General features: G+C 43.9%; 2 protein-coding genes across 8 annotated transcripts in view; one reads left to right on the forward strand and one right to left on the reverse strand.

The window, feature by feature from the left end:
- Positions 1-16,321: 16,321 nt before the first annotated feature.
- The window catches only part of glra3 (glycine receptor, alpha 3), a 31,273-nt gene continuing 20,978 nt past the window's right edge, over positions 16,322-26,616 (forward strand). The window contains exon 1 of the mRNA XM_084687510.1: positions 16,322-16,714. Within this exon, the coding sequence (XP_084543636.1) occupies positions 16,644-16,714 (71 nt within the window). The 5' untranslated portion in view covers positions 16,322-16,643. The remainder of the gene's footprint in view (positions 16,715-26,616) is intronic.
- On the reverse strand, positions 17,786-25,054 carry LOC146236808 (uncharacterized). Of its 7 annotated transcripts, none has more exons than XM_084687606.1 (9): positions 24,819-25,054; positions 24,630-24,678; positions 23,782-23,849; positions 23,245-23,284; positions 22,751-22,866; positions 19,373-20,391; positions 18,922-19,077; positions 18,744-18,833; positions 17,786-18,543 (listed from the first exon to the last, which is right to left on the reverse strand). In XM_084687606.1, the coding sequence occupies exons 6-9, from the start codon at positions 20,372-20,374 to the stop codon at positions 18,232-18,234; spliced, it is 1,560 nt and encodes a 519-aa protein (XP_084543732.1). In that variant the 5' UTR covers positions 20,375-20,391; positions 22,751-22,866; positions 23,245-23,284; positions 23,782-23,849; positions 24,630-24,678; positions 24,819-25,054; the 3' UTR covers positions 17,786-18,231. The 7 variants fall into 7 exon arrangements, with proteins under 7 accessions (XP_084543732.1, XP_084543731.1, XP_084543730.1 ...); XM_084687605.1 differs by having other exon boundaries at positions 22,751-22,878; XM_084687604.1 differs by having other exon boundaries at positions 24,560-24,678.

Raw genomic sequence — 26,616 nt, forward strand, 5'->3', positions numbered from 1 at the left:
AGCCAATCACGTCAAGAAGTAGAGATGTCACTCTGTCCTTTCTGCCCCTCTCTCTCTCTCTCTCTCTCTCTCTCTCTCTCTCTCTCTTTCTTTGTCACTGTTCACTCTACTGTCCCTCCCTCCCTTCAGGCAGGCCCAGTATGTATTTGTGTATATGTGTGTGTGTGTGTGTGAATTTCTTGGCATCTATACTTGTCTATATACTACCCTTGGGAGATCAAATCTGACCATGTAATCCCCCCACCCCAAGAGAGTGGTCCACGGGTGAGTTGGTCTGTTCCAGGCCATCTGAGCTGCACAGATGGAGCTGTACCACCTTCAAGCCACGGGGGAGTCCAGCCTCATGGACTAGACCTGTAATTAAAGCATGGAGAGACAACCAGAAAACAAGGGGCCATGCCCTTCTTTTTACCCCCTCTTATTGCCATTCTTCATCCGTCCATCAACACACCCCTACCACTCAACCTTCTTCCATCTCTCCCTCCACATTTCCCTACATTTCTCCCTTCATCTCTCTAATTCATTTATACCTCGTTTAACCCTTGCATCCCTCTCCCTCCATCGCTCCGTCCATCTTCAGAGAAGCCGTTGTCTCGTTGTTTCATGAATATTAAATAATGGTAAATATTGCCTCGGAGGCAGGCCTATGTTAATGTGTGTGTGCGTGTGTGTGTTGTGTGCCTGTGTGTGTGTGTGCGCAAGTGCATGTGTGCGAGAAATCTTGTATTCTTTATTAACAATGAGCTTGGTGAGCCTCCGGTCTATTCATACATAAAACATATCCGAAGTGGAATCTATTTTTTCATTTAGTTGGATAAGAGGGGGAGCTTGGATGCTTAGTTTGTGGGTGTGCGTGTGTGTGTGCACATGTATTGTATATACTGTATGTATGTGCATGTGTACTGTATGTGTGTGTGTTTGTGTGTGTGTGTGTATGTGTGTGTGTGTATGAAAGATAATATGTATGTATGTATGTATGTATGTTTTATTGTTGTATGTTGTATTTTTATTTTTTTATTGTATTCCACTTAGTATTGCTTGTTTATGTATCCTTAATATAGTTAGACCACATTTAAATGTAAGATTCCTATATGTTTACTGTATGCACCTCCCTGCCAAAGCAAATTCCTTGTCTGTGCAAACATTCATGGCGAATAAATCAATTTCTGATTCTGATGTATGTATGTATGTATGTATGTATGTATGTATGTATGGATGGATGTATGAATGTGTGTGTGTGTGTGCTTTTTGTCCCCTTCCTGATTCAGACTCCTGAATGATGACTTATATCTCTGTAATCTGACTGAGGGCATTAGGAAAGGTTACTGACTGACACACACACACACACACACACACACAAACCTTTGATGGTTTATGAAAAGATTTGAGACTGAGAGTGCTTGTAGTGGTGATCATGGTTATGTAACCAACAACTTTAGAAAAGGTTACTGCACCATGATGCCTTATTAGACTAACAAACAGAATCTGAACACAGCAGTGATACACTCATTTGGAGCTGTCAGTTTGTGTGTGCATGTGCGTGTGTGCCTGTGTGCGTGTGTGACCGTCTATGTGTGTGTGAGAGTGTGTATGTGGCTGCGCGTGTCTGTCTTTGTTCACCTGCAGCACTGTCATCCACATAAGCTCCCAAATAACTTCCCAGCATCCCCCTGGTTCTGTCTAAACCGATCCATCAATGTTGCCGTGGCAATGGCAATATTCTTCACCTCAGGAGAATGCTGTTTCCTGTTGTCACGTAGATGAGCACCTGGGGTGAACATGTGTGTGTGCATGCATGTGTGTGTGTGTGCATACATGTGTGTGTGTGCATGAATGTGTGTGTGTGCATGCATGTATGTATGTGTGTGTAATCTACATTTGTATGCCACAACTTCCTGGTCTCATTACCAAAGACTGCACTGCCTGGGCACACACACACGGAACGTTACACATATACCTCTAGGTCTGTATCCACATTAGGAGGTGAATAATTCTCCAACATCTACAACACATCCTTATCAACAGTGAACACGCTAAACAAACTTAAAATGGAAATTAAATGTTAATGTGAACATGTGTGTAGGATGCTACGGTATGTTCCGGTTATGTTAAATATAGAATAATTACAGCGTTGTTATTTTAATTGTTGTTATTGTTGTTATTGGAGACGTCTGAATACACAGGAAAAGCCCCAAGGCAAACTGGAGTGCTGCCATATGGATCTACCCTGTCCTATATAGACACACACACACACACACACACACGTACACTCACACACACACAGAAATACTCATGCACAGAAGCACACTCTCACGTGCACACTCTCCCACAGATTGAAGTGGAATAATATCACACTGTTGTAATTATGAAGATGAAGAATGAGTATGGATTATATGATTGAAAGATGCCTTGTAATCATACTTATACTTTTAATTTCATACCTTTATATGTTACACTACTGGAAAAAGCCTGATGCAAAGCTGTTGACTGTTTAGTATTTTCCCTAAGATATAGAAAGAAAATTCAGACCAAAGTGTTCATCTGGATGATTGTGGGTGGGTGTGAGATAAATCTGTGCAAGCAAGTTCCTATCATAAGAAAACTACAAGACCCAGCAGTGATAAGGCCGGAGCCCAGTGTGACTGGCTGTCAAGGTTAGAGTAGGTCTACAAAAAATATATGAATTCTCTATGCACCTGCAATCTGAATCTCTCAAAGAGAGAGACCAATAGGATGTCAAATGAATTGTGATAAAACAAATATTGTACCAATAGTAAACTTACAGAACTGATAAGGTTTTGATGTAAAAGAGAGTGTTCAGAGAGGATATCTTTAGTCTGGTTCTGCAGAATCACACTCACATTTTTTGGAATCACCCTGCTTTCTTGTATTCTAATAAAACACTTTGCATCAAAACTCTGTTGGATTTCCTGTGCTGTTTGCTGTTTTCAAACGTAGAGAATTTTTGATCCAAGGACTTAGTACGTTGAATTTAACTTAATCAAGATACACGCACACACACACACATACATACACTCACATATTCACCCCAGCACACACACACACACACACACGCGCACAGAGGTCTATCAGACATGTAAAACCCTGAATGCAAATGTCAAAGCTTGGATATGGAATGACTAACACACACACATTACTTCCTGCCAAGTGAGCCCATGTAGGTATTTCTCTGATATCAGTCAAATTCTGACATAATTCAGCAAGTTTGCTCTGCGGGCTAAGTGGACAGGTTTACACAGAACACGCCAGCAATCCCTCCTCACGCTAGTCCCCGCACACAGAGCAGCACACATGGGACGCTCTGGGGGCACTTCACTCTGAGGTGTGTGGAGGTCCCTGTGTGGTTCTGTTTCAGTATGAGAGGAGAGCAGAGGAGGAAAAGGAAAAGGAAGAAAGGAAAGGGAGGAAAAGAGGAAAAAATAGGAAGGAATGGAGCGAAGGGGGGAGAGGAAGAGAAGGAGAGGGAAAGGAGGAGAGGGTAAATAGGTCTAGTTGACATTTTGTTCCAGCCCCTGGCTGGGGTGACTGTTCAACTAATAGTTCCTGTGTCTTATTAAAATAAGTGTATGCGTGTGTGTCTGTGTGTGTGCGTGTATGTAATTTGTTGGTGTGTGTGTCTGTACTGTATGTTTGTGCGCATGTACTGCATGTGTGTATGTGTGTGTACTGTAAGTGTGTGTGTCTGTGTGTGTGTGTGTGTGTGTGTTACCTCAGTGCCTACAAGGCCATTTATGTGAGATAAAGACATGGTGATGTAATATCCTCTTTAGTAGGGAGTCTTGGGGTTGCCACGGCGGCCAGCATATTCACATTCTCTGACTGATCCTCCAAGAAAGGTCCCCAAAAGACACACTCAGGGGATGAGTGTGTGTGTTTTTGTTTGTATACACAGAGACATTTGCACATGAATGGAAACTCTCTTACACACATACAAAACACACACGTACACACACACACACACACACACACACACAGACACCCCCTTACACACGCGTACACACTCTTGCATGCACAGGCACACTGTGTCTCTCTCTCAATTTTAATCTCTCTTTCTCATTACTGTCTCATTACCGCAGGTAGATGGTATTCCTCTAAATATCACCATGGCAGCAGGCCTGGCCTATCATACATCATCCAGACAGAATGTAAGGACACCTCCTGACCATATAAGGAGATGTCCATCACAATGTGCTGGCTAATGAGGACTGGCTGACCAGTCAGTCCTATCATCTGTACGACCTGGAGGCCAGTACCATAACCTGTAGACCAATACCATAACCTGTAGACCAATACCATAACCTGTAGACCAATACCATAACCTGTAGACCAATACCATAAATTGTAGACAAATATCACAACCTGTATACCAACATAATCACTTGTAGGCCAGTACAATCACCGGTATACCAATACCATAACCTGAAAATAGTAAATAGAGTGGTGTCAGGTACTGTGGGGCAGGGCAAATTAGTATTTTAAAGGTTTGGAGTCATGTTTTTCCCTTCAGCACAGAGACTGTGTTGATCTTATTTAGGTGTATCTGAGTGTGTGTGTGTGTCTGTGTTTCTGTGTGCGTGTGCGTTTGTTCGTGCGTGTGCGTGTTTGTGTACTTAGATGTGAGTGTATGTGTGTATGTACGTGTATATGAGGAAGTGCATGTGTGTGTATGTGTGTACACTCACGTGTTGGTGAGTGACCATGTCTGTGTGTTTACTGCAGCCAAAGGGACAGCGAGATGGAAGATGGAAATGTTGCATCATCCATCCTGAGGGAGAGCAGATGAATACACAGCTAACATAGCATGAGAGAGAGAGGGATGGAGGGATGGAGGGATGGAGGGATGAATACACAGCTAACATGGCATGATTTATGGGGAGAGAGGGATGGATGGATGAAAAGATGAATGCACAGCTAGCAGCATGGTTTGTGGAGAGGGAAGGATGGAGGAATGGAGAGGGCGAGAAAGGATGGAGAGAGAAACAGAATAGACAGAGATGGACGGATGAAAGAGAGATGACGAGGGAAGAAAAGTAGGAAAGAAGTCTGTCAGTCAGTGAAGCATGCTGGGAGGTCAAACGTTCACAGACAGTTTTCCATCTCTCTCTCTCTGTCTCTCTCTCTCTCTCTCTCTCTCTCTCTCTCTCTCTCTCTCTCTCTCTCTCTCTCTCTCTCTCTGTCCCTCCCTCCATCCATCCTGTTCTAAACATGGCTTTTCCAATTCACCTACTCCCCGTGTTCCGGAACACCATAGAGCTCCTCCCTCATCACGCCTCTCTCTGGCCTCCTATTGGCCGGCCCTCCATGATTCCAGCCCCAGCATCTGGTCCTGGAGAGGGGGGAGACAGACACCATCCCCATCTCACCTTAAAAGAGACAGACGAAGGGAGGAGGAGAGAAACACAGAGAGAGAGCGAGAGATGCAGAGAAAACGAGAGGGAGAAAGTGAGATAAAGAAAGAGGGGGAGAAAGAGAGTGGTAAAGAGAGACTGACTACTAGTGACAGCCGAGTGAATAAAAACATCCTGATCCTTTCATTCTGCTCCATTCCCCTTGTTCTACCTCCGTTCTCTCATTCTCTTCTCTCCTGTCCACCCTCATGGTTCTCTCTCCACTTTCCTTCTGCTCCTTTTCTGCTCCCTCTCTTCTCATACTTGTCTACTGCCATTGTCATCATCTTTATCATGCTGTGTGTGTGTGTGTGTGTGTGTCTGTGTGTGTGTGTGTGTGTGTGTGTGTGTGCGTCCTGTTAGCCAGTTGACCCTTAGGGACAGTCCTCTGACCAATTTACATGATTTTTCCATCCATCCCTTCCTCCCTCTTTCTCTCCCTCCACAACTCTATCATAACCCTGTTTCACAGTATTGTGGACCGCACCTTTGTGTGACTGTGTGTGTGTGTGTGTGTGTGTGTGTGTGTCTGTGTGTGTGTGTGTGTGTGTGTGCGAGACTAACGATGGGGACCATACCTGCTTCCTCTCACATGACTCAGCTAAATTAAGAACCACGCAAAACTTTCTTCCATTCCTCACTTCCCTCTCTCATCTTGTCTTGTACTCGTTCATGGAAGGAGGGATAGCGTGTTCGTCTTTTCTCATAATTGACTTTGTGTGTCGGACACAACGTTCTCCGTTGCTGTCACCACGTGTTACACAGACGTGTAGCGTGTTTCTGCAACGGCATGCTGGGTAATGCAGGAGCCGTGTTACCACGACGCCCACCGTTAAATTACTCATGTTGCATGCTGCTCATCAAGTAAACAGGGGGATGGGGAAAGAGAGAGAAAGAGAGGTATGGAGAGTGAGAGAAATGGAAGAGAGAGAAAGAGAGAAAGAGAAAAGAGAGAAAGAGAGAAAGAGAAAAGAGAGAAAGAGAGAAAGGGAAAATAGAGAAAGAGAGAAAGAGAGAAATACTTTTTTGGTTTTTAACTTTTAAATATACCTTTATTGGGAAGTTAGAAATGCCAGCCAACCAAGCTGTTTCACCACATCAAACCTTTCTCGTCAAAACAAAAACTCCCACACAATATTAATTCCTCATCAAACCAAAAAACTAAAAAAGAAACCCCCCAAAAAACAAAACAAAAAACTAACAAACCAAAATCAATGACAATAAATACAAACCCCCCTATTTCCAGCTTTAACTTTAGAGAGAGAAAAAGAGAGAAAGAGAGAAAGAGAGAGAGAAAGAGAGGCAGGTTAAGGAGAGGAGAGGTGAGCATCAAGCGTTGATCAAGAGTCTAATGGAATCTCTGCATGCTGTTAGTTAACCTGGCCATGTGTATGTGTGTGTGTGTTTGTGTTAGTCTATACGAAAGGTAGTTGTGTGTCTCCTCTACTTTCCTCTCTCTCCACTCTCTTCTTCTCCTTTCTTCCCTCTCTCCTCTCCTCCTAAAACATTCTACATTCTGCCTGTCAGACATTCTCTTCTCTCACTTTATATTGTTCTTTCTCATATACACAATCTTCCATTTACAGAATACAGTCACTGTGTTTGTGTGTCTGTGTGGGGGAGATAGAGAGATGGAGAGATAAAGACTGAAAACTGGAGACAGAGGAAAGGAAGATGTGTGTACAAATATTTTGCATCAGATTTAACAACCCCCTATTCAGTCCTCAGCTATGTTCTTAGACACCAATGGACACAATGAAACTGATGACGGGTTTACATGTATGGATACAGGGGATGTACAAAGCTGAAATGAAAAGTTGTATTGAGCGAGTATTGGTGGTGTATATATACACGAGCACAAGGGAATTTAGCCTGTCACTCTTTATCTCACGGAATAGCCCTTTCTCAATCATACAGTCATGTAGAACTGTAGCCATTGGACAGGGGAATGTGTGTGTGTGTCTGTACATGTTTGTGTGTGTGTCTGTGTGTTTGTCTGTTTGCATGTTTGTGTGTTTGTGTGTGTGCACGTGTGCCTCGAGAGTTAAGGGTCAGTTTTCTGATGGTACTCTGTGTTCTCTCTTCTCCTCTCTCCTCTCTTCTCTCTCTTCTCTCTCTTCTCTCTCTTCTCTCTCTTCTCTCTCTTCTCTCTCCTCTCCTCTCTGTTCTCCTTCCCTGATAGAAAACATTTATTGAAATGTATTGAAATATATTGTACAGCATGTGTTAAGAACCCCCTAGGCTGCATGCTCCTGGTCTTTTAGCACTTTGGTGGTTTGGACCAGTGAAACGTTGAGTTATTCTATCGTTAAATCAAGGCCACTTATCGTATTAATTGCCCATTGCATAGCCAACAGGCTCCAGCAAAAGATAATTCTAACTTTTCCTTGCAACAATAAATATTCACAGAAACTGTTGTTTTCCCCCTGAGGTTGTAGGTTACAGGCTGTTGATTGGAATTCTTCTTTGAGACATAGAAGAGCGCTTGAGTGTGTGTGTGTGTGTGTGTGTGTGTGTGTGAGTGTGAGTGTGAGTGTGTGTGTGTGTGTGTGTGTGTGTGAGTGAGTGAGTGTGAGTGTGTGTGAGACCAACCATACCATACCTATAACATGAATAATGAAGAGGCGTGGTGGAGAACCAGGAGAGGGAATGTGTGTGTCTGCGTCTGGGTGTATGCCTTCATGTGTGTGTATTCATGAATAGAGACTGGGTCGCTCGGACTCTCCTGCTGGGAGACCGTGGAGATACAGCAAGTTACCATGGCGATACAAGAGGTTTCCACAGTGATGCAAGGCCAAACGTAAGCGGTAGATGTCCGCATTTGAAATTGAATGACAGAGAGGGATGGAGGGAGGGAGAGAGAGAGGAATGGAGAGAGGGAGTGGATATGAAACGTGTTCATGTGGATAGATCCCAGTAGGAGGTCTGGCTCAAGAGAGGAAATATGGAAAATCCCTTTCCCATCCTCCTCTTCTCCTCTCCACATCTCTCGTCCTCTAGTCTCCTCTCCTTATCTACATGTCTCCGACGTCTTCTGGTGTCGAAGTTTCCAGGAGATAGTTAACAACCCTCCTACTTCTCCTCCTTTTCATCCTCTTGCTCCTCCTCCTCTCTCCCTCATGCTCTTCCTCCTTTTCAATCTCCTCCCATGCCACTTTCTCCCCCTTCTGCTCTTCTTCCTCTCTACCACTACTCCTCCTCTACTTCCACCTCCTCCCCCTGCTCCTCCTCTTTTTCTTTCAGCCCCTCTCTTCTTTCTCTTCTCCTCCATCTCTCAGTCTCCCTGGAAACTGTTGCTGCTTCTATGTGGAGCCCGTGGTGGCTGTACTTGTAACCTTAGCAACTGTTGCCAGGTGCCAGCCTGTAATGGACCTGATCATGGTGACCAATTCAGATTGCTGTGGCAATCTCAAGTAGCTGACTGTTGGCAGGAGGTAGAGAGGAGAGAGAAAACGGGGAGAAAGGGGAAGGAGAGAGGAGAGAGAACAGAGAGGAGGAAAAAGAGAATAGAGACAAGCTGAGACAGAGATAAAGAGAGAGATGGAAGCAAGACATTCACACTAACCATGGCAGCAACCTCCCTCCCCCTCCACCCATTGCCTCCACTCAACCCTTTCTCTCCATCCTTCTCCCCTCCCCCTGTCTCTCCATCCTTCTTTCTCACAGTTCGGTGATAATCCTATTTTTCCTGGCTGACAAAAGCCCCTGTCTCTCTCTCACACACACTGACACAGTCTCCCTCACTCCCCGGCTCCACCACTGTCAACCCATCTCTCTCATCTCTCTCTCTCTCTCTCTCTCTCTCTCTCTCTCTCTCTCTCTCTCTCTCTCTCTCTCTCTCTCTCTCTCTCTCTCTCTCTCTCTCTCTCTCTCTCTCTCTCTCTCTCTTTCTGTCTCACACTTTATCTATCAAAATCTGTTCAGGGTAAAGAGGACACCGCATAAATGTGTCACACTGTTAAATGTGTGTGTACCAACACATTAGTCTAGTCTGCTGTATTTAATCATAATGTCACACAGAAAGATTGTGAGTCATCTATTTACAAATGAACTAAACCAGACTTTTATAAACTAATTATACCACTCCTACTCCACACACACACACACACACACACACAATAGTGCATCCCTATGTACACAGCCAGGTGTTTGTGACCTGCCCAGGTAGCAGGATATGGTATCTAGGATCAAACTGTGGCACTATCAGCAATGACATGTGTGTGTGTGTACGTATACGTATGGACAGTATGTGTGTGTGTGTGTGTCAGGATGTGGTTAAGTTAGTTAGCTTGATGGCTATAGACCATGGGCCTTCACTGGCAGACAGTACTTTGTCATGGAACAATGTAGAGAGAAATAGGGAAAAGAAGGGAGGAGTGAATGTAGATGAAGACTAAGGAAGAAAGAGAGGGAGGAGGAGAAGACAAACAGAGAGAGAGGGGGGGTGGGTCTAAATTAAGACACGTCACTGTCAACCAAACAACGTTCTAAACAAGGTCAAACCTCTAGGAGCAAGGTTGTCTCCTCTCACCCTCTCATCCTCTCACCCTCTCTTCCACTCATCCTCTCTTCCATTCATCCTCTCATCCTCTCATCCTCTCTTCCACTCCTCTCCTGTCAGGCTCTTCTATCATTCTATAGCCCTCCACTGCTTTCCTCTCATTTTCATCCCCTCATCCTTGCCTCCCTTCCTTTTATCCTCTCCCCTCATTTTCTCCTCTTCCTTCTTCTCTCCTCCCATCCTCTCCACCCCTCCTCTTCTCATCGTCTCTTGCCCTCCTCTCACCCACTTATTCCCTCCTCTCATCCCACTCCTTGTTCTCCTCTACTCCCCTCCACTCATCCTTTCTTCTCTCTCATCCTCACTTCTCCTGTCCTCACCCACATTGTTCCGTGCCGGACCTGTGCCAGGGCAGCCCTCCATCAGGTTCCTCCAGCAGCAAACCAGCCCTCGATACACTACTCACCTTCCACAGTGAATATTTCTAATGTTTTTAGAAATGAGCTTTGATGTTGTTTGACCTTCTCTCACGTCTTTTGTCCTCAGCTCACTCTCTTCTTCTCCCTCCAACCTTTTCTCCCTCCTCCACCCTCTCTCTCTCTCTCTCCTGCACCCTCCCCCTTCATCCCTCTCTCTCCCTTGCACCCTCCCTCCACATCCCTTTCTCTTTCGATCTTCCTGCAGGAAGTTCTCTAAACCCAGCTCAACTAAAACCAGCGCTGCTCAGTATGGAATTGTGATCCGGTCAATGTATGTCTAGCAACTGCGCCCGAGTGTGTGTGTGTATGTGTGTGTGCGCGGCGTTGACATGATGGCTGATGGCTATAAAAGGGCGAAGCACAGCAAACATCTGTTAGCTTAGTCTTGGATGTTTAACAAGGCAGTATAGCTAATAACTATTAGTGTATAGAAAGCAGATCAGTGGAGTTGTTCTGTGTGCGATCTCATTTGAATAATAGTGTATGCTTGGACCAATCATGCGTGATATTCTAATAGAGTGCTCCATAAGGAAAGATAATTGGGTGAGATGATGCGGTAGTGGTTGTTACATAAATCTGTGGTTGCTGTTTGGCCTACATTACACTACCCATATCAACTGCAGTATCCCCTCTATAGCTAAACTAGTTACGCTATCAGATTCAACCTCTCACTAACTATGAAAACACAATATAAGTTGCAAGATTATCAGAGGACACCAGCATTGAATGTTGCTAAGCTAGTAGAGAGACAACAATATAGCATGTTGCGCAGAGAGGCAGCAGGATATCGTTATGCTAAGCTAGCAAAGAGGAGCCACATAATAACTTCTCTCATTAATGTCACATTAAACATTCATAGTGAAACTTTGCAGCTATGTGGTTAAGCTCTCCCACACAAATTAAACCTCCCACACCTCTCTCTCTCTCTCTCTCTCTCTCTCTCTCTCTCTCTCTCTCTCTCTCTCTCTCTCTCTCTCTCGCTTTCTCTATTATTTATAACAGTCTGATTCCAATATACTATCTCATAATGGATAAAGGGATCCACTATAAAAGCCAGTCATCATTTATTCATGCAACAGAAGCGTGATTGGCCCTGGTGCTGCTCTCTATGTTAAATAGCATTTATGAATATTCATGAACATCTTATTTCCCCCAGAATGATTGTAAGCTGTGCGGGAGCTTCTTCTCAGCTTGTTCACACTAACTCACTTTAATTTCACATCCTTTCCTCTTAAACTGATATTTACATTTCTCAGCCAAACATTTTGGTCTGAGCCAACCAGATACTCACATGTCTGGTCCTAGCCAATCAAGCACTACTGCTCTCCTGTTTCGGCCAACCAGACGTGTTCTGCTGCGGTTTGACAACTGAATAATGGTTACACAGGGGGAGAACTTTTTCAGGCCAAGGCTTTGGGTCAAGGCCAACTCTCACTAGCTTGTTGATTGTTACGGTTGAGAAACAGGATAATGCTGCAGATGGTTGGTCTTCAGAGTAATGTAGCTGGCTGGTATGTATGGTAATGTAGAAGCCGATTGATATGCAGGGTAATGTAAATGGTTGGTATGCATGATTAGGTAGTAGCTGGTTAGTTATTGATTGATTCCTCCCGCCTGTCTGGTTCCATCGAGTCAAATCAGATGGGAGACCAGCTGCAGGGAAAGAAACTGTAGCAGGTATGAATCATTAATTTCACTTTAGTGCATCGCTAACAAGCATCGACAATTATGCCTCCCTCATATGACAGCATTGTCCCTCAGAACACCTTTCTGGCCACCATGTTTAGTGTGGTGGGGCCGAGACACACACTGAAGCGACAGCAACAGCAACAGCAACAGCAACAACAACAGCAGTTCCTTCTGGAATGTTCAAGCAAACAGCAATGGAGCTCATCGATACAGGCTGTAAATGCAACCATTAGGAAGAAATCCTATTGGCCCACTGGGACCCAGAGTTGACATGTTCACCAATAGCAGTTCAACTGATGACTGGCGTCCATATATGGTTCTCAGTTCCTGCCAACACATGTATGTTGGGGAAGATGCATATTTAACCATGTTACATTGCTGGGTTATGTCTAATTCATACTCCTTTCATTAGTAATGGGGGAATACGTAAGGGAGGAGGGGTGGGAGAGGAGGGAAGATAGGACACGGAGGAGGGGAGAGAAGAGAGGACATGGAGGAGGGGAGGGAAGAGAGGACATGCAGGAGGGGAGGGAAGAGAGGACATGGAGGAGGGGAGGGAAGAGAGGACACGGAGGAGGGGAGGGAAGAGAGGACACGGAGGAGGGGATGCAGACGTGTTGAGGGAAGTTAATGAATGATGGATGGAGCAGACCTTTCCACAGTCTTCAATGACCTGAAGATACAGATTACATAATCTGTTTCTGTCCTAAATGCCCTACTGCTGCCGCAACATGGATAACACTGGTGAACCCCGGAAAGGAAAGGAGCAAAGAGGGCGAAGAGGTAAGGAAGGGAGCGGTAAGGAGAGAAGAAGAGAGGTTAAGAGGAGAGGAGATGAAAAGAGAGGAAAGGAAAGGCGAGGGGAAATGAGAGGGTAGGAGGAGGAGTGGCAGAGAAGGGCAGCGGAGAGGAGGCGAGGAGGAGTTTGTCCCAATCAGTCTCAGTGTGATCCCATTGGAGAACTGTCAAGTGATTGGTCCACTGCTTTAGACAGGTCTGTCCTATTAGGCTGATAGAAGACTGGCATGGGACCAACTGTCTCTTTCCTCTTTCGCTCTACCTCTTGTTCTTTTACACAAACACGCACACACATTGTAGAGTCAATCTGTCTGAGTTTGTGTTACATTGATAGTTCCATTCTGTCATTCCAAGTAGATAATAGAACAGAATAATACTATAATTGCATGCCAGATTATATGTGGAAGAACAGTACTAATATTAATGAGTAAACAGAATTGAAACTTAAAACAAATATATCCACAACACACCTAGTACATGCCTCACAGCTCACACATGCCTAAAACATGCCTGAACCACATCAAACACAGAAGATGTGCCGTGTGAGTAGTGATCCTGCAACATGCATGTATAGATGTCCCCTTGCATGTCACGTCCCCTCCTAACCCCGATACAGCGGTGATCTTCTGCGGTTGGGCAAATGCGTGTGGAAGAGACTAGGATGATGGTGCAGATGATTATGATGATGCAGAGGGATTAGAGGGCCCTGTATTCAGTGGGAATTAATGAATGTCTGTAACTGTTACTCCTAACAGAGGGGAATCTGAACCAAAATCCCAAACATGCGTTGTCTTGCCACTGGTCGCCGCACAAGCATGTGCCCTTACACTGTAAGTCAGCTAGCTTGTTTGTCAATCAGACTGTTAGTCTGCTAGCCTGTTAATCCTTAATAGTATTAGCCTGTCAGCCTGTTAGTTAGTCATATTGCTAACCTGTTAGCTTGCTAGTCTATTAGTCAGTCAGGAGTATCCCAGAGAGGAATTAAGAGCTACATTAGCATTAGCTTCAGAGAGAGACAGGAGTACATGAATTATAAATGTGGTCTAATGGGTAAGCTCACAACTTGCTGGATATTTTACAACATTTATTAATATGTGTGTGTGTGTGTGTATATATGTGTGTGTATGTGTGTGTGGTCCAGTAACACAGCTTAGGGAAGCGTGGCAGGATGATTCTCTCAGGTGTGAACAAGAAGTGTTTCATGTTTCAGTGACACGCACACACACATTCCCAATACACACACACATACCCTTCACATACTCACAGACCTCCTGTTATTGGTCTTGACCACGTTGGAAGAGGCTTTGGCTTGGGTAGAGGTTGGGGCTGAGGCTGAGGCTGGGGCTGAGTAGAGGCTAGGACTGGGTAGAGGCTGGGACTGGGACTGAGTAGAGGCTGGGGCAGGGTAGAAGCTGGGCCTGGGGCTGGGTGTGTGTGTCAGTAAGAGGATTAAACAGCCAAGCCCACTGAACCAGTGCCTCCAACACTGACACCTCCACAATCCTCTACTTAACATGCAGCTGTGTGTGTGCGTTTGTGTGTGTGTATGTGTGTGTATGTGTGTGTGTTTTGGGGCGGGCCTTATGTGCTGAAGTTATGACAGAGAGATATGTGAGTATCTATGGGAACAACCTCATCCAACCAGAGCAGATCCCTGTTTGCTCTTCCTATCCTCTCTCTCCCCCCCTATTCTCTCTCTCTGCTCTCCCGCTCTTCCCTCTCTCCTTTCCCGCGCGTCTCTCTCTCCCTCTCCTCTCTTCCTCTTCTCTGTACCTGGTTCTTTTATTTCCATCTTCTGTCTCCCCATTTTTGCCCACCTTTTTCTTCTCCTCCTTCTCTTCCCCTCTTCTCTTCTCCTCCTTCTCTTCCCCTCTTCTCTTCTCCTCCTTCTCTTCCCCTCTTCTCTTCTCCTCCTTCTCTTCCCCTCTTCTCTTCTCCTCCTTCTCTTCCCCTCTTCTCTTCTCCTCCTTCTCTTCACCCTCTTCTCTTCCCCTCCTTCTCTTCTCCTCCTTCTCTTCCCCTCTTCTCTTCTCCTCCTTCTCTTCCCCTCTTCTCTTCCTTCCCCCAGTCCTTGTGGTGACCCCACAATGTTCTACAGCGAAGTGGGCAGAGGCAAAGACACACATATGAATAGGCACACAAACTCCTTGATACTGTCGCTTACACATGCTCACACGCATAGACTTCTTCACAAAAATTATTCATAAGGACACAAACTCACACACAATCACTCTCACTTACACACACAATATCCACTCTCTCACACACACTCTCACACACACAAGTGCTCACGCACACACACACACACACACAGTGGAAAGCCTGACTCCATATGCCAGCATGACTCAGATGAGACTCCGAGGAGAGGGGGAGGAGGAGAGGAGGAGGAAGGGTTGGGGGGGAAGTTGGGGGTGAGGAGTAGGAATAGAGGAGGAAGAGGAGGAGAGGGTGAAGTGAAGGAGAGGAGGAAGGTTGACAAGGAGAGGAGTGGGTTGTAGACGGGAAGAAAAAATAAGAGAAGGAAAGCATGAGGAATGAGCGAGGAAAATAAGAGAAACTGAAACTGGTTTTACTTGAAAGGCAGTGAGATGAACCCTGTGTTTACACATACACACACACACTTTTTATCAGATTTTGGAGCAGTTAGACAAAAACAAGTTTGCAGAACATTGGAACAGGGTCATCCCAGCTGTGACTGAACAAAGTGTGTGTGTGAGAGAGAGAGAGAGAGAGAGAGAGAGAGAGAGAGAGAGAGAGAGAGAGAGAGAGAGAGAGCGAGAGAGAGAGAGAGAGAGAGAGAGAGAGAGAGAGAGAGAGAAGGAGAGAGAGAGACAATCTGTGTGTTTGCACAAGCTTTGTGTGCACATCTGTGTGTGCTCTATATCAGGGCTTTGTGTGCGTGTGTGTGTGTGTGTGTGTATGCAAGTGTGAGTGTGTACCCCCCAGATGCACCTCTCCACAGCTGGGCTGAACACACAGCCCGGGGTGAATAGTGCCAAGATTCATCCTTCAGCCTGCCAGGCTCACACACGCTCACACACACATACAGACCCCTGACCATTCTCCAGCCTAGGGATGACCTCGTCCGGGGTAGTCCAAAACTATCCCACAGACTGATGATGGAGCAGCACATGTGTCTACTCCTAAAATACTGAATAGTGTCTTCTCAGTGTATCCTAGTGATGACAGATCTTTACTCTTCCCTGTTCCCCTCGACAACACAGATCTGCCACCCTATCCCTGTGGTTTTTGTGACAGGGAGGACAGAGGGAGAAGAGAGACGAGAGGACGAGGGGGGATGCTATGAGGCAGTCTAATTTCAGCTGCGTTTCTGGCAGCAGATTGATAAAGTGGAGTGGAGGATGGGCCTGTCGATCAACGGACCAGGGGCGGGGCTTCACTGCCCCCGCGCGCCACGACCGTTTAGAATGTCTGTGACTGTAGCAAGAACCGTTTCAACTGCCGCGCGCTCTCCGGTATCACAGGGAGAAACCGTTTTTTACCTGCCGCGTGTGTTTGAGTGACTATGCCTTCATGTTGTTATACTCGTGCTAGAAACGGTTTGGTGCTCGAGCTGTCGGTTAGATTATGAGGAATCCCGACAGTGCTATGCATTTGTATTTACCGTGCGCCTCGAGCTTGCAGTTTATTGAACTGTGGCGAAAACAGCTGGAGCGCTGTCCAAGGTGCTGAAGTCAAGAGTCGGCGCGTGCCACCGGAGAGAGGTAAGCAGAGGCGGGTTTGTGTCCGCGCAACTCCGGAGCTAAAATGACACGAAAACGACTGGATTCGGTGGCGGTGTGGGGATTCCTCGCGTGGGAAATAGCAATGCTGCTTAGGTAAGGACGCACAGACGCAACATTTTTACAAATATTGAAGTAGATAGAGAGAGAGAGAGAGAGAGAGAGAGAGAGAGAGAGAGAGAGAGAGAGAGAGAGAGAGAGAGAGCGCGAGAGACAGAACTATCTAAATTACTGGAAGCTGTCGTGTCTCAACGGCCTTGACTTATGACTTATGCATTGGGATGAATGAGTGGCTAATACCAAATAGCATTCCCAACTCTTGGTCCCATTCTCCTAATCCCATAATATATCAGAGCTCTAGGAGTGTTTGCCGAACGAGACCCGGTCGGTAAAAAGATCAAAGCATATCTCCGCTACAAAGCCTCTTAAAGTGTCACGCAAGAATTCTTAGACAAATGCTCCAGTGGTGGCAGTCCGTATCTGATACAAGGTGACAGCTTGCGCTGGCCACGGCCCAACGAATTAGACAGAACGTGATAATCAGAGCGATTCGAGATTCTGTATGATGTGCATATTAGCCTATATTTGGATAATCTGTGTGCTTGTCAGATCCCGGTAGTATACACTGAAAAAAAAAGTCTGTTGGATTTACATAAAAATAATATGGACATCGGTTGCACATATTAAAGTTATGTTAACACAATATACTATATTCATGTTCTGCACATTAAACTATTATTTGTTAAACCAACATGACTTTTTTATATTAATTGAAGTATTTATTTTATGTTCAGCATATTAGATTCTCATTTGCTAGACTAACATGATTTTTATGTCAAATGAATGCTTTTCTTTAATGTTTAGGATATTCAATTATCAGTTTACCAACATAACTTTTTTATGTGAGGTTGACCTAACTTTCCCAGGTAAATTGGACACTTGAGAATTGGTATAATGTTAAAATTACTTCCTGATTTGTAATTTAACCCCCCCCCCCCCCCCCCATTTACTAACATTTGAAAAAGCACATGTGGGTATAGACCAACATATCTTAATTTATTAATTCAAGACGGTGCATGATAAACATTAATGGCTACTCAAATACATTTTGCCGTGTACCACCTGGGTCATCTATATGTACAGTAAATCACGTTGACAACTCAGTGGAAAAATTAAGTCAAATTTATTGAAACACTAAATGTCTACAAGCTGTAATGGTATGGTGATACACACTGCAGTACACAACACCTTTGAGGTAGTAAATGTATGTGTGTATGTATGTATGTATGTAAAATGTATGTATATGTAGACATGTAAATGATCCAAAATGTGTGCAAGTACACAAACAATAGTAATGGTTCGTTTCCAATGGTCAGCGTTCACAGTAAAGAAAAATCACCCCCAAACAATAGGGGGGACATTGCATTTCAGTTCCATAAAATAACAAAAAAACAAAAATCCTCCCACCCACCCCAAAAGTCAAACAACTGGAAGAGGTAGATGAAAAATGTAGTCTTACAAGCAATCAAGCTGGATAGCCATTTTTCTGAACCAATACTGAACATTACTTACAAAAAGAGGGAAAAGGATTCACCGCAGTCAGAGTCAACGGTTCACTGATGAAGTCTATTTTTAAGGACTTGGGCCTTCTTGGAGAGTGTGTTACCGTCAAGCTCCATGACCACCTTTTGAAGCACCTCGAAGGTGTATTTGAGTTCACGAGGGTAGTTCAGGTTCAACGCGTAGATAAGGCCGAACAACATGGCAGCAGCTAAAGCAACATTGTCCATCTCCTGCAACACAACCTGGCCCTCGAGGACGATTCCAATGTCTTCTGGTTTATCACTGGCATCCCTTCGTTTGAAGACGTATATTCCTATAGTGGTCTCCTCAAGGGATTCTTGGATGAGGGACTCATCTGCTGCCTGTAAAATACACAGAATGAAACAAACTGAGATTACACTACATGCCATGTGTGTACAGTGAAGTAAAAATAAAACAAAAATGCTAATTTCTATGCAAAAATCACTACTATATAATTTGACAAATAAGTAACATTTTTAGAACTTCTACAAAATATGAAAGATAACATCGACATACTATACATTTAAGCAATAATACTCACCACATACTCTCTTACAAGATTTTCTGGGTCTTCATTGAGGTACACGCAGAGTGCCTTCATGACACATTCTCGTCCCAAATCAACATCATCCTATTCAAGGCAGAAAAACACAAGTTGTTTTACTAGAGCCCTGTTTTTTCTTTCAATCAAATGTTACCCCCCAAGAGAGTGAACTTACTTCAACCATGGGTGCCATGATGCACTCAAGGCGTCTGCTTATTTGGCCTCCTCTGTTTTTAAACAGTTTGATCAGCTTCTCAGTATGCATGTCTAATTGCGAGAGAAATCTAGACTGCAGGGGCATTGTAGTGATGCGCTTGAACTCTGCATTTATCTGAAAATTAGAATGTTGAAAATGGAACTTAGATTATCAATTATAGACAGCTTTAACTCTTGTTTCTTCATTATTAGGGGTAGGAAATTTATGACGAGTTCACTAAACTGCAAAACTCCCTATAAATATCACAAACTTCCTGCAAGAAAAACAATACATTTCAATGTTTTGATGTATTGGGATTTTATTCTATATAAAAAATTGAGTTGGGAAATTTGTCAATCGATATGAATTGCGAATTGATCCCCCCAACCCCTATTCATCATGTCTGTGAGTATATCCATAAATCACATACCTCGCTTACTTCAAAAAGTCCTGGCCATCTTGTCTGAAAGTCTTGTATCATTGGTGTGCCGCTAACCACTTCGTTTCTTCTATGAGCAAACGTCTTCTGCATCTTCACCCTTATCACCTCCCTGTTGTTGTTCTTCTTCACATCTGAAACAAGCTCCACTCTCACACTCTCAAGACTCTTCTCAGATTCTCCGATAGGATACGGAGGGCAGTAGTTCACTTCAGACCTTCTTGGTTTTTTAATGCCGAAAGCAGGGCTCGATTTGCCCTCTGGTTTGGACTTGAGAGAGTTTATTGTCACCTCAGTACACCCAAGCTTTCTCAAGTGAGTGCGATAGATTGCAAGTTTGTTCTTCAAGCTGCATTTCCATCCTGCATATCCAGAAAGGGACCCTTTCTCAGTCAGGCATGGGTGCTTTGAGATTAGGGCCTCTCCAACTGTGTTGAAGTCTTTGTCAGTGACATAAAGTTTGTACCTAACAATTTCTTGCACTAGGCCCTCAAGAATGTTCGACTTCAGTTTCGGATCTGGAAAAAGCATTGTACCCTTTTCCCTGTAAGCTGCATTGCCCTGCTCCAGTTTCAACTCTGCATCATAACTAAACTGAGGAACAAGAAAGATGCTTGGCCAAGATGACCGAGAGCTCGGTGACTCTGACCCCGGTGAGGAGAGTATGTCTGTGTCAACACATCCACTGGACAGGGATGAGGAATCATCAAGCGACTGATGGGCAGCTGAGGTGGAAGTGGTATTAGGAGTTGAGGCATATGGTATTACTCGGATTGTCCCTCTATCCTGTACTTCATCCATTGACGTGAGGTTCATAAACTCATTTCCAAATAGTGCATCCATAAACTGAAGTCTGTAGTTAAAGTCGAGTCCACACTGTCTTTGTACCTCACTAACAAGTTCATTAACAGATACAGGAAGTCCATGTTGGAAAGTCATCCTTTGGCTGCTGTTGTCACCTAGGATGACTTTGAGAAATGCTGGGGCATTCATCTTTTCTACGTCTCAGTCTGTGAAGAGAAGAAAAGTGACAATGAGAAATACAAAATTAATACTTATCGTTCAGCCATAGTGTGGACAGAAAATAGATGTGATGATACCCTCCACATTACCAAACCTGTGTGTACAAAACAGTAATTACTTAGGGCTGAAATACATCTTGTGATGAATTGTTCAGCCCTTATCTTAATCACCCTATTTGGTGGTTAACCAACCTTTTATGATGATATGCCTTTTTAAGGTCACCATACGGGTTGATCCAACTGTGTAACAGGCCAGTGGATAGGGGTCAGTGAGTTCACCGAGTGCCACAAGTTTGACTTCTCTAGTTGGTGACGGGCTTAGCTCAAAGGCTCTGTAGTGTTCAGTATACCAGCCACACAACACTTTCACAATGAGGAACAAGCTGTCATTTATCACACACATCTGAAGGATTTCAACAAACTCTGGTAAACCACCTGCTGATCCATGGGCAACTATCATACCACTGCTGTAGGCTATGCCATTACTTGATGCATTCTTAGCAAGATGCACTTCAGGTGTGCTGGGGCATTTTAGCTTTATGGCCTCAGCTACTTCCTCCTTCAGTACATCAAGTGGAACTGTTGAGACATTAGATACATCTAGGCTAACTGTACCATAAGACGGCGAGTGAATGTGGAACGCAATCATCATTTGATGTTTTGAAGCCAGAGTCAGTGGTACATTCTTAAAGCAACTTGTGTGTTTAACAATGTTCTTAAAGAAACTGTGTTTGGCTTCAAATCGCATCGTCCAAACTGTAACTAGAGGGCCAAAACACCTTATCAACTGCGGGTAGTGTTCAAGATAGTGGTGTTTGGGTAGAACTCTGACACCAGGGAACAGCTCTTGATACCTCTGTCTGTGCTCAACGATTTTGCTTTCGAGGTATGAGATGGTTTCATCTGTATGCACAGGAGCAACAACTAACTGCACAATATCTTTTAAATCCATCAACACAAGCCATGCTGGGTCATTTTCTGGGACAAGAGGTCCTATCACAAATGGTAGCAACCTCAGTAAGCTCCAGTTTTCATGAGCGTTACCACCAATAGTTTTCCGACCCAAGAAGCTCTGAGGTACAATATGTGGCTTGTTTGTTTTGTCTGACCATTTGTAGGGGAAAGTCAGTATAGCTTTATTCAGTTCATCTAATGTAAATAACTTCTTTGATATCATTGACGCCAAGCAGTAGGCCAGCTCAACAGGCACAATACCCTCAAATATATCATGTGCAACATCAGGCGGAAAACCAGAGACAACATGAAAATGAGAAAGAGTTTTGGTAAAAAAGCACTCTCTCTTAACTCCAAAGCAATGTTTACCATTATCAGAAGATGATTTTACATGATCTGCATGGTCCTCTCTAGTTCTAAGGCTGAAAGAGCCAGAGGCAACACAGTGACTCCTGATATCACAACTCTTGCCTGTGCAAAAGCGACAGATGTAGTCACCAGAAAAACTTTCTATGAAGCCTGCAATACCATGCGCTCCCAAGTTGTCAGCTACAATACTCAGTACTGTACCTTTAAGAGATGTACCTAATAAAGGCACATACACACCATGGTCCTCAAGAATTTTAAGATCTTGAAGAAGGGGTTCCAAGACTGTGTCATAACCATATGTTTTGACATCAACACTTTTACAAAGTACTGCAAGATAAATGGATGATAAAGATGAGTTGGAGCCTGGTGGCAGGTTACCTAGTACCCAATAAACACCACAAAGCTTGTGTTTTTTCCGAGAGGTGCCTAGGGGATTGCAGGTCTCAAAATCATCCACATACAGACGCAATGATATCCGTGACTCCTCTGTATTTAGGAAGCCGTTTTCCTTATAATGCAAACCATCTTCAGGGGACCTGAATTCAAGAGATGGGTCAAGTTGTATGTCCTGCTGTCCTCTATGATTTTCAATAACCTTATCAAGAATGGTCTTACTATTTAAAACTTGCTGCAAGGATTTCAACAGTGGAATATACTGAAACGTGTGTTTCTTTTTTTGATCAAGTATGTAGGCAACTGGTTCCACAACACAGAATGTTTTCTTATAATATTGTTTACGTTGATATGAAGTACTGAGAGGGCCGCCTTTTTCAATTGATTTTGAAACGGGGTTAGATGAGCTCACTGCTGTGGTGATTTCCGTTACTATAGAGTCATCAACTTGTAGGTTGTGATGCTTAAGGATATCAGTCACAACACCTCTAGATAGTGTGACTGATGCTGAGTTTATCAAGAAGTAAAGTTCTTGTAAAAATTCATCAATTGCTATAGCTGGCACGTGGACTAAATATTCCAACTTTAGTAAGGTAGCTGCAAGCCGCTGCTCAATGGCACTTGGAAGTACCTTGTGTTGATGTTGTGATGAATCAGGAACTTCCTCTTCCACACACTCCTCTTCCTGGCTATCAGGAATCGTATCGTCTAAAGGTGGAGATGCTACTGCAGTTGTTCTCACAATACCTGGTAAAAAATCTGCTAAAGTGTGAGGTGTGTGTCGGCGACTCTTATGAGACTTAAAGGTTCCATAAATATTGGTTTGAAAACTACAGCCAACAAACATGCAACAGACATTTTCATTTCTCTTCAGATGTGTATTGATATGAGCGAAAAACTCCCTTTCATTAGCTAAACTTTTGCATGCACATAAGTGACAGCTGAATATAGACAGCTCTTTTTGTGTCTGATCATCTTGTGTGGAATGTACTCTACTTTGATGTATGATTAAAGCATTCCATGTCTTAAATGTACAGGGACATTTAGTATATGTACATGGATAGCGCTGGGTGCATCCAAAATGTGGGTGTTTGAGTTTGTAATGGTTAAGTAGTTCAGACCTACTTGAAACAGCTACCGAGCACACTTTACACTGCCACATTCACTGGAGAAAGAGAGATAAACAAATGGAAGGTCAGCTCACACACACACACACACACACACACACACACACACACACACAACTAACAGAAATAGAGCAAATCTTTACTATAATTTAAAATGCAGAAGCTTGTCAGTGTAGGACCTTTTCAGTCTAACCCAGCAACTAATAAATTCTACCATCATGAAAGTTGTATTGTTCAGTAATTGTTAAAACATCATGAAAAAAAACTGCCATTTTAGATGTAATACATTATTATAAATAAATTATTGTGTGTTATACAGAGGCTAAATATTAGAAACGCCTCAAATAGTTTCAACAAAAAATGAACATTAGAACCTTAAAGTAGGAATTACTGCAATTATCTTTGCTCGCAATATTTTTGAAATATCATCATCATCATCATCATCATCATCATCATCATCATCATGCAGAGAAAGTAATTAACTCTTGTTTTAACACATCCAGTACACCAACAAAAGCAAGTGAATAATACTCACCACTACTACAGAGCCTTTGATACAGCACTCAATGCATAAGTCAAATGCTGGCCTTGGCTGCAGGATACCTACAAAGTGAAAATAAATATGTGGGGGGATAACAAAGTCAGGTCGGGTCTCTGTGGGTGTGTATCAACTCAAGACAGAAGAACTAACAACTATAAAAGAGCTGTACTTGACAATTAGCTCAAACTTGGCAATATTCGTATATTGATAGCGGTACTGTTAGAAATTATTAAATATGAAAGGAGGCCTCCACATCTGACTTGTATAATCTAGCGACATCGCTAGAGTTTTGCATTGCTGAATTTAAAATATTTAAACTTTGATATCGTTGAGTTGGTTTCCCCACATTTTGTTGCCTCAGCCACGTTTCAACAAAGCCAACGTCAGTGGAGTTAACTGTACCCCTCCCCCACACTTGATGTTTAGTAGTTCGTTTCAAGCGCCAATTAGACAAGTGTAGACCTAGCTCTACCTGTCATGAACTTTCAAATACAAACCAGCTGCCGTACACACATTAAGTTAATAGTCATAAAAGCCAATACAAAGATACTTAAGGAATATAGTAGCTTACATCTGTAACGCCACAATTAGAGCTAGCTAGCTAATTTTCTAGCTTAACCAGTAGGTACTGTAGCTAGATGACAGAAAACGTTAGCATTGACTGACTGGCTTTTACTCGATATTGCAAGCAAATAAAAAACTAAACGCTTTAAAACCTTGCGTGTACTATAATCACTCCAACTCAGGCTCGTATTTGATCAATTTCAATTACCTCCGATGTGTGGATAGCAGTAAGAGTCGACTGAAATCCTTCCTACCGAGGGAGAAAATGGCGTACTTGCCTATTCGTTTTTCTGTCCTCGTGCAAGAAAGCGATGTTCTGTCCTTGGGCTAGCATAACCAGTGAATGACAGAAAACGTTAGCATTGACTGACTGACTTTTACTCGATATTACAAACAAATACAAAACTAAACTTTTTTAAACATTGCGTGTATTATCTTCTGGCTCGTATTTCATAAGTTTTAATTACCTTCGATGTGTGGATAGCAGCCAACGTCCATTGAAAATTCTTCCAACTGAGAGAGAAAGCGGCAGCGCGTGCAAGTATTTCTGTTCTCGAGCAACTGATTTCCTGTTCTCAAGCCCGCCCCCTATGGCGGGATTTTCCATTTCTGGCTTATTAAACATAACTTTGTTGTTTCTTTTTCAAATGACTGAAACGTGTAGATTTTAAATTCCTCAATATTGAATGACTTTAAAAGAATATATTATGTTTCTGAAAGAAATACAAATAAATTATGTAGTACATATGAAATGCATATGTGTACATTGAACAACCCTCGATCTTCCATTTTTTCAGTGTAGCATCCATTGTTTTTACGCAGAGGAGAACTTTCTCTTCTCCCGGTGTAACAGGTTTCTTTTGTCGACAAGCGTCACCGAAGCCGTTAGTCAGCTCGAACTAGTGTGTTCTACTGCTTGTCTTCAGTCCTCACCGTCACCATCAGTCTACGCCGGCTCAGATCAGAGTCACTGTCCGCCTGCCAGTCTATCTCACAGTTCCCGTGATTGACTGATGTCTGTCACGGTGGAGTTTCCGTTTTAAAACACACTGGGATGTAGAGCTTTTGTAGTTGCATGCAATGCTGGAAAGAAGATCCTGCTTGTGAGGTAAGGCAGCAACGGTCTTGCATAGGGAGAGCACGGTCTCATTATTATGTAATAACTTGCTGTATTGCCGACAGTGAAAACACAAAACAACGTTGCTGAATAACCCATCCCCTTATCCCTACCTCAATTTCTAATTTCCTTCATCTCACCCTCACCCTCGCTCTTCCTTTCTTTGTGTCTTGATCTCTCCCTCTTTCTCCCTGTCCCTTCCTCACTCTCATCCCTGTGTCCTCCCCTCCTCCCTCCCCTCCTCCCTCTTCTCCCTGTCCCTTCCTCACTCTCATCCCTGTGTCCTCCCCTCCCCGACTCCCTCACCACTCAGCCATATGACTCCCTCTTTCTCTGTACCATGGGGTTAGTGGATTCTTAACAGGAGGGAGACCTTCAGTTCAGTTGGAGATCAGTGAAATACCCACTCCTCTAATCCAAACCGGCCTATTACCCCCCCCCCCCCCGAATGCGCCCCCCTCATTCAATCACAGAGCCCTGTTCTGACCAGGAGTGAGGAGTGAGGAGTGATCCATGGCCACCTGAATCTACAGCCTCTCATTCACTATGCTAAGTTACGTTAGAGTCCTGTGTTTGTTTGTAGTGCTTTTCTAAGATACGCTAGCCTATGTCCCCAGGGGGCCATTTGAAACATAAGTTCCTTTCAAACTTTAATGGCTACATTAGGATCTGACTGTGTGCTGAAGCCAGAGTAGAAGAAAAAAACACCCGCTGAGGGCAGGGACACCCACAGACACATACCAAACCCTACACACACACACACGCTGGGGGCAGAGTAGTAACACACGTTGCATGGTGCAGACATTTTGGGCAGCATTTTTAGAAAGCAGAGAGTTATTAATAATTGACATGGGTCCTTTGACATGTCAGAAAGCTATGTGTGTGTTTGTGTATTTGTGTGTGTGTGTGTGTGTGTGTGTGTGGAGCAGAGGTCAGTTATCCACTCTTCAGGCCGTCTGCACCTCCCTATTCTCTCTCCTCCTGTGTGTGTGTGTGTGTTCCGTGCCTGGCCCAGGGGATTAGAGTAGATCTCTGAGGTAAACAGCTAACGTTCCCACGCGGAAACCAGGCATCACCGTGCCAACAGGCTGACTGTGCACGAAGACCCCTCCTCCATCACACACACACATACATACCCACACACACAC

The sequence above is a fragment of the Hypomesus nipponensis genome, chromosome 22 (genome assembly GCF_054491055.1).
Source record: "Hypomesus nipponensis isolate SF chromosome 22, ASM5449105v1, whole genome shotgun sequence".
NCBI classification, from domain to species: Eukaryota; Metazoa; Chordata; class Actinopteri; order Osmeriformes; family Osmeridae; genus Hypomesus; species Hypomesus nipponensis.

Excerpts from the sequence above, each read along its gene's own strand:
- LOC146236808 (XM_084687606.1), bottom strand. The coding sequence starts at position 20,374 with ATGAATGCCCCAGCATTTCTCAAAGTCATCCTAGGTGACAACAGCAGC. Across the intron at positions 19,078-19,372 it reads GACTTTTTGAAGTAAGCGAG|ATAAATGCAGAGTTCAAGCG; the intron begins GTATGTGATTTA and ends TCTAATTTTCAG. Across the intron at positions 18,544-18,743 it reads ATCTTGTAAGAGAGTATGTG|GCAGCAGATGAGTCCCTCAT; the intron begins GTGAGTATTATT and ends TGTATTTTACAG.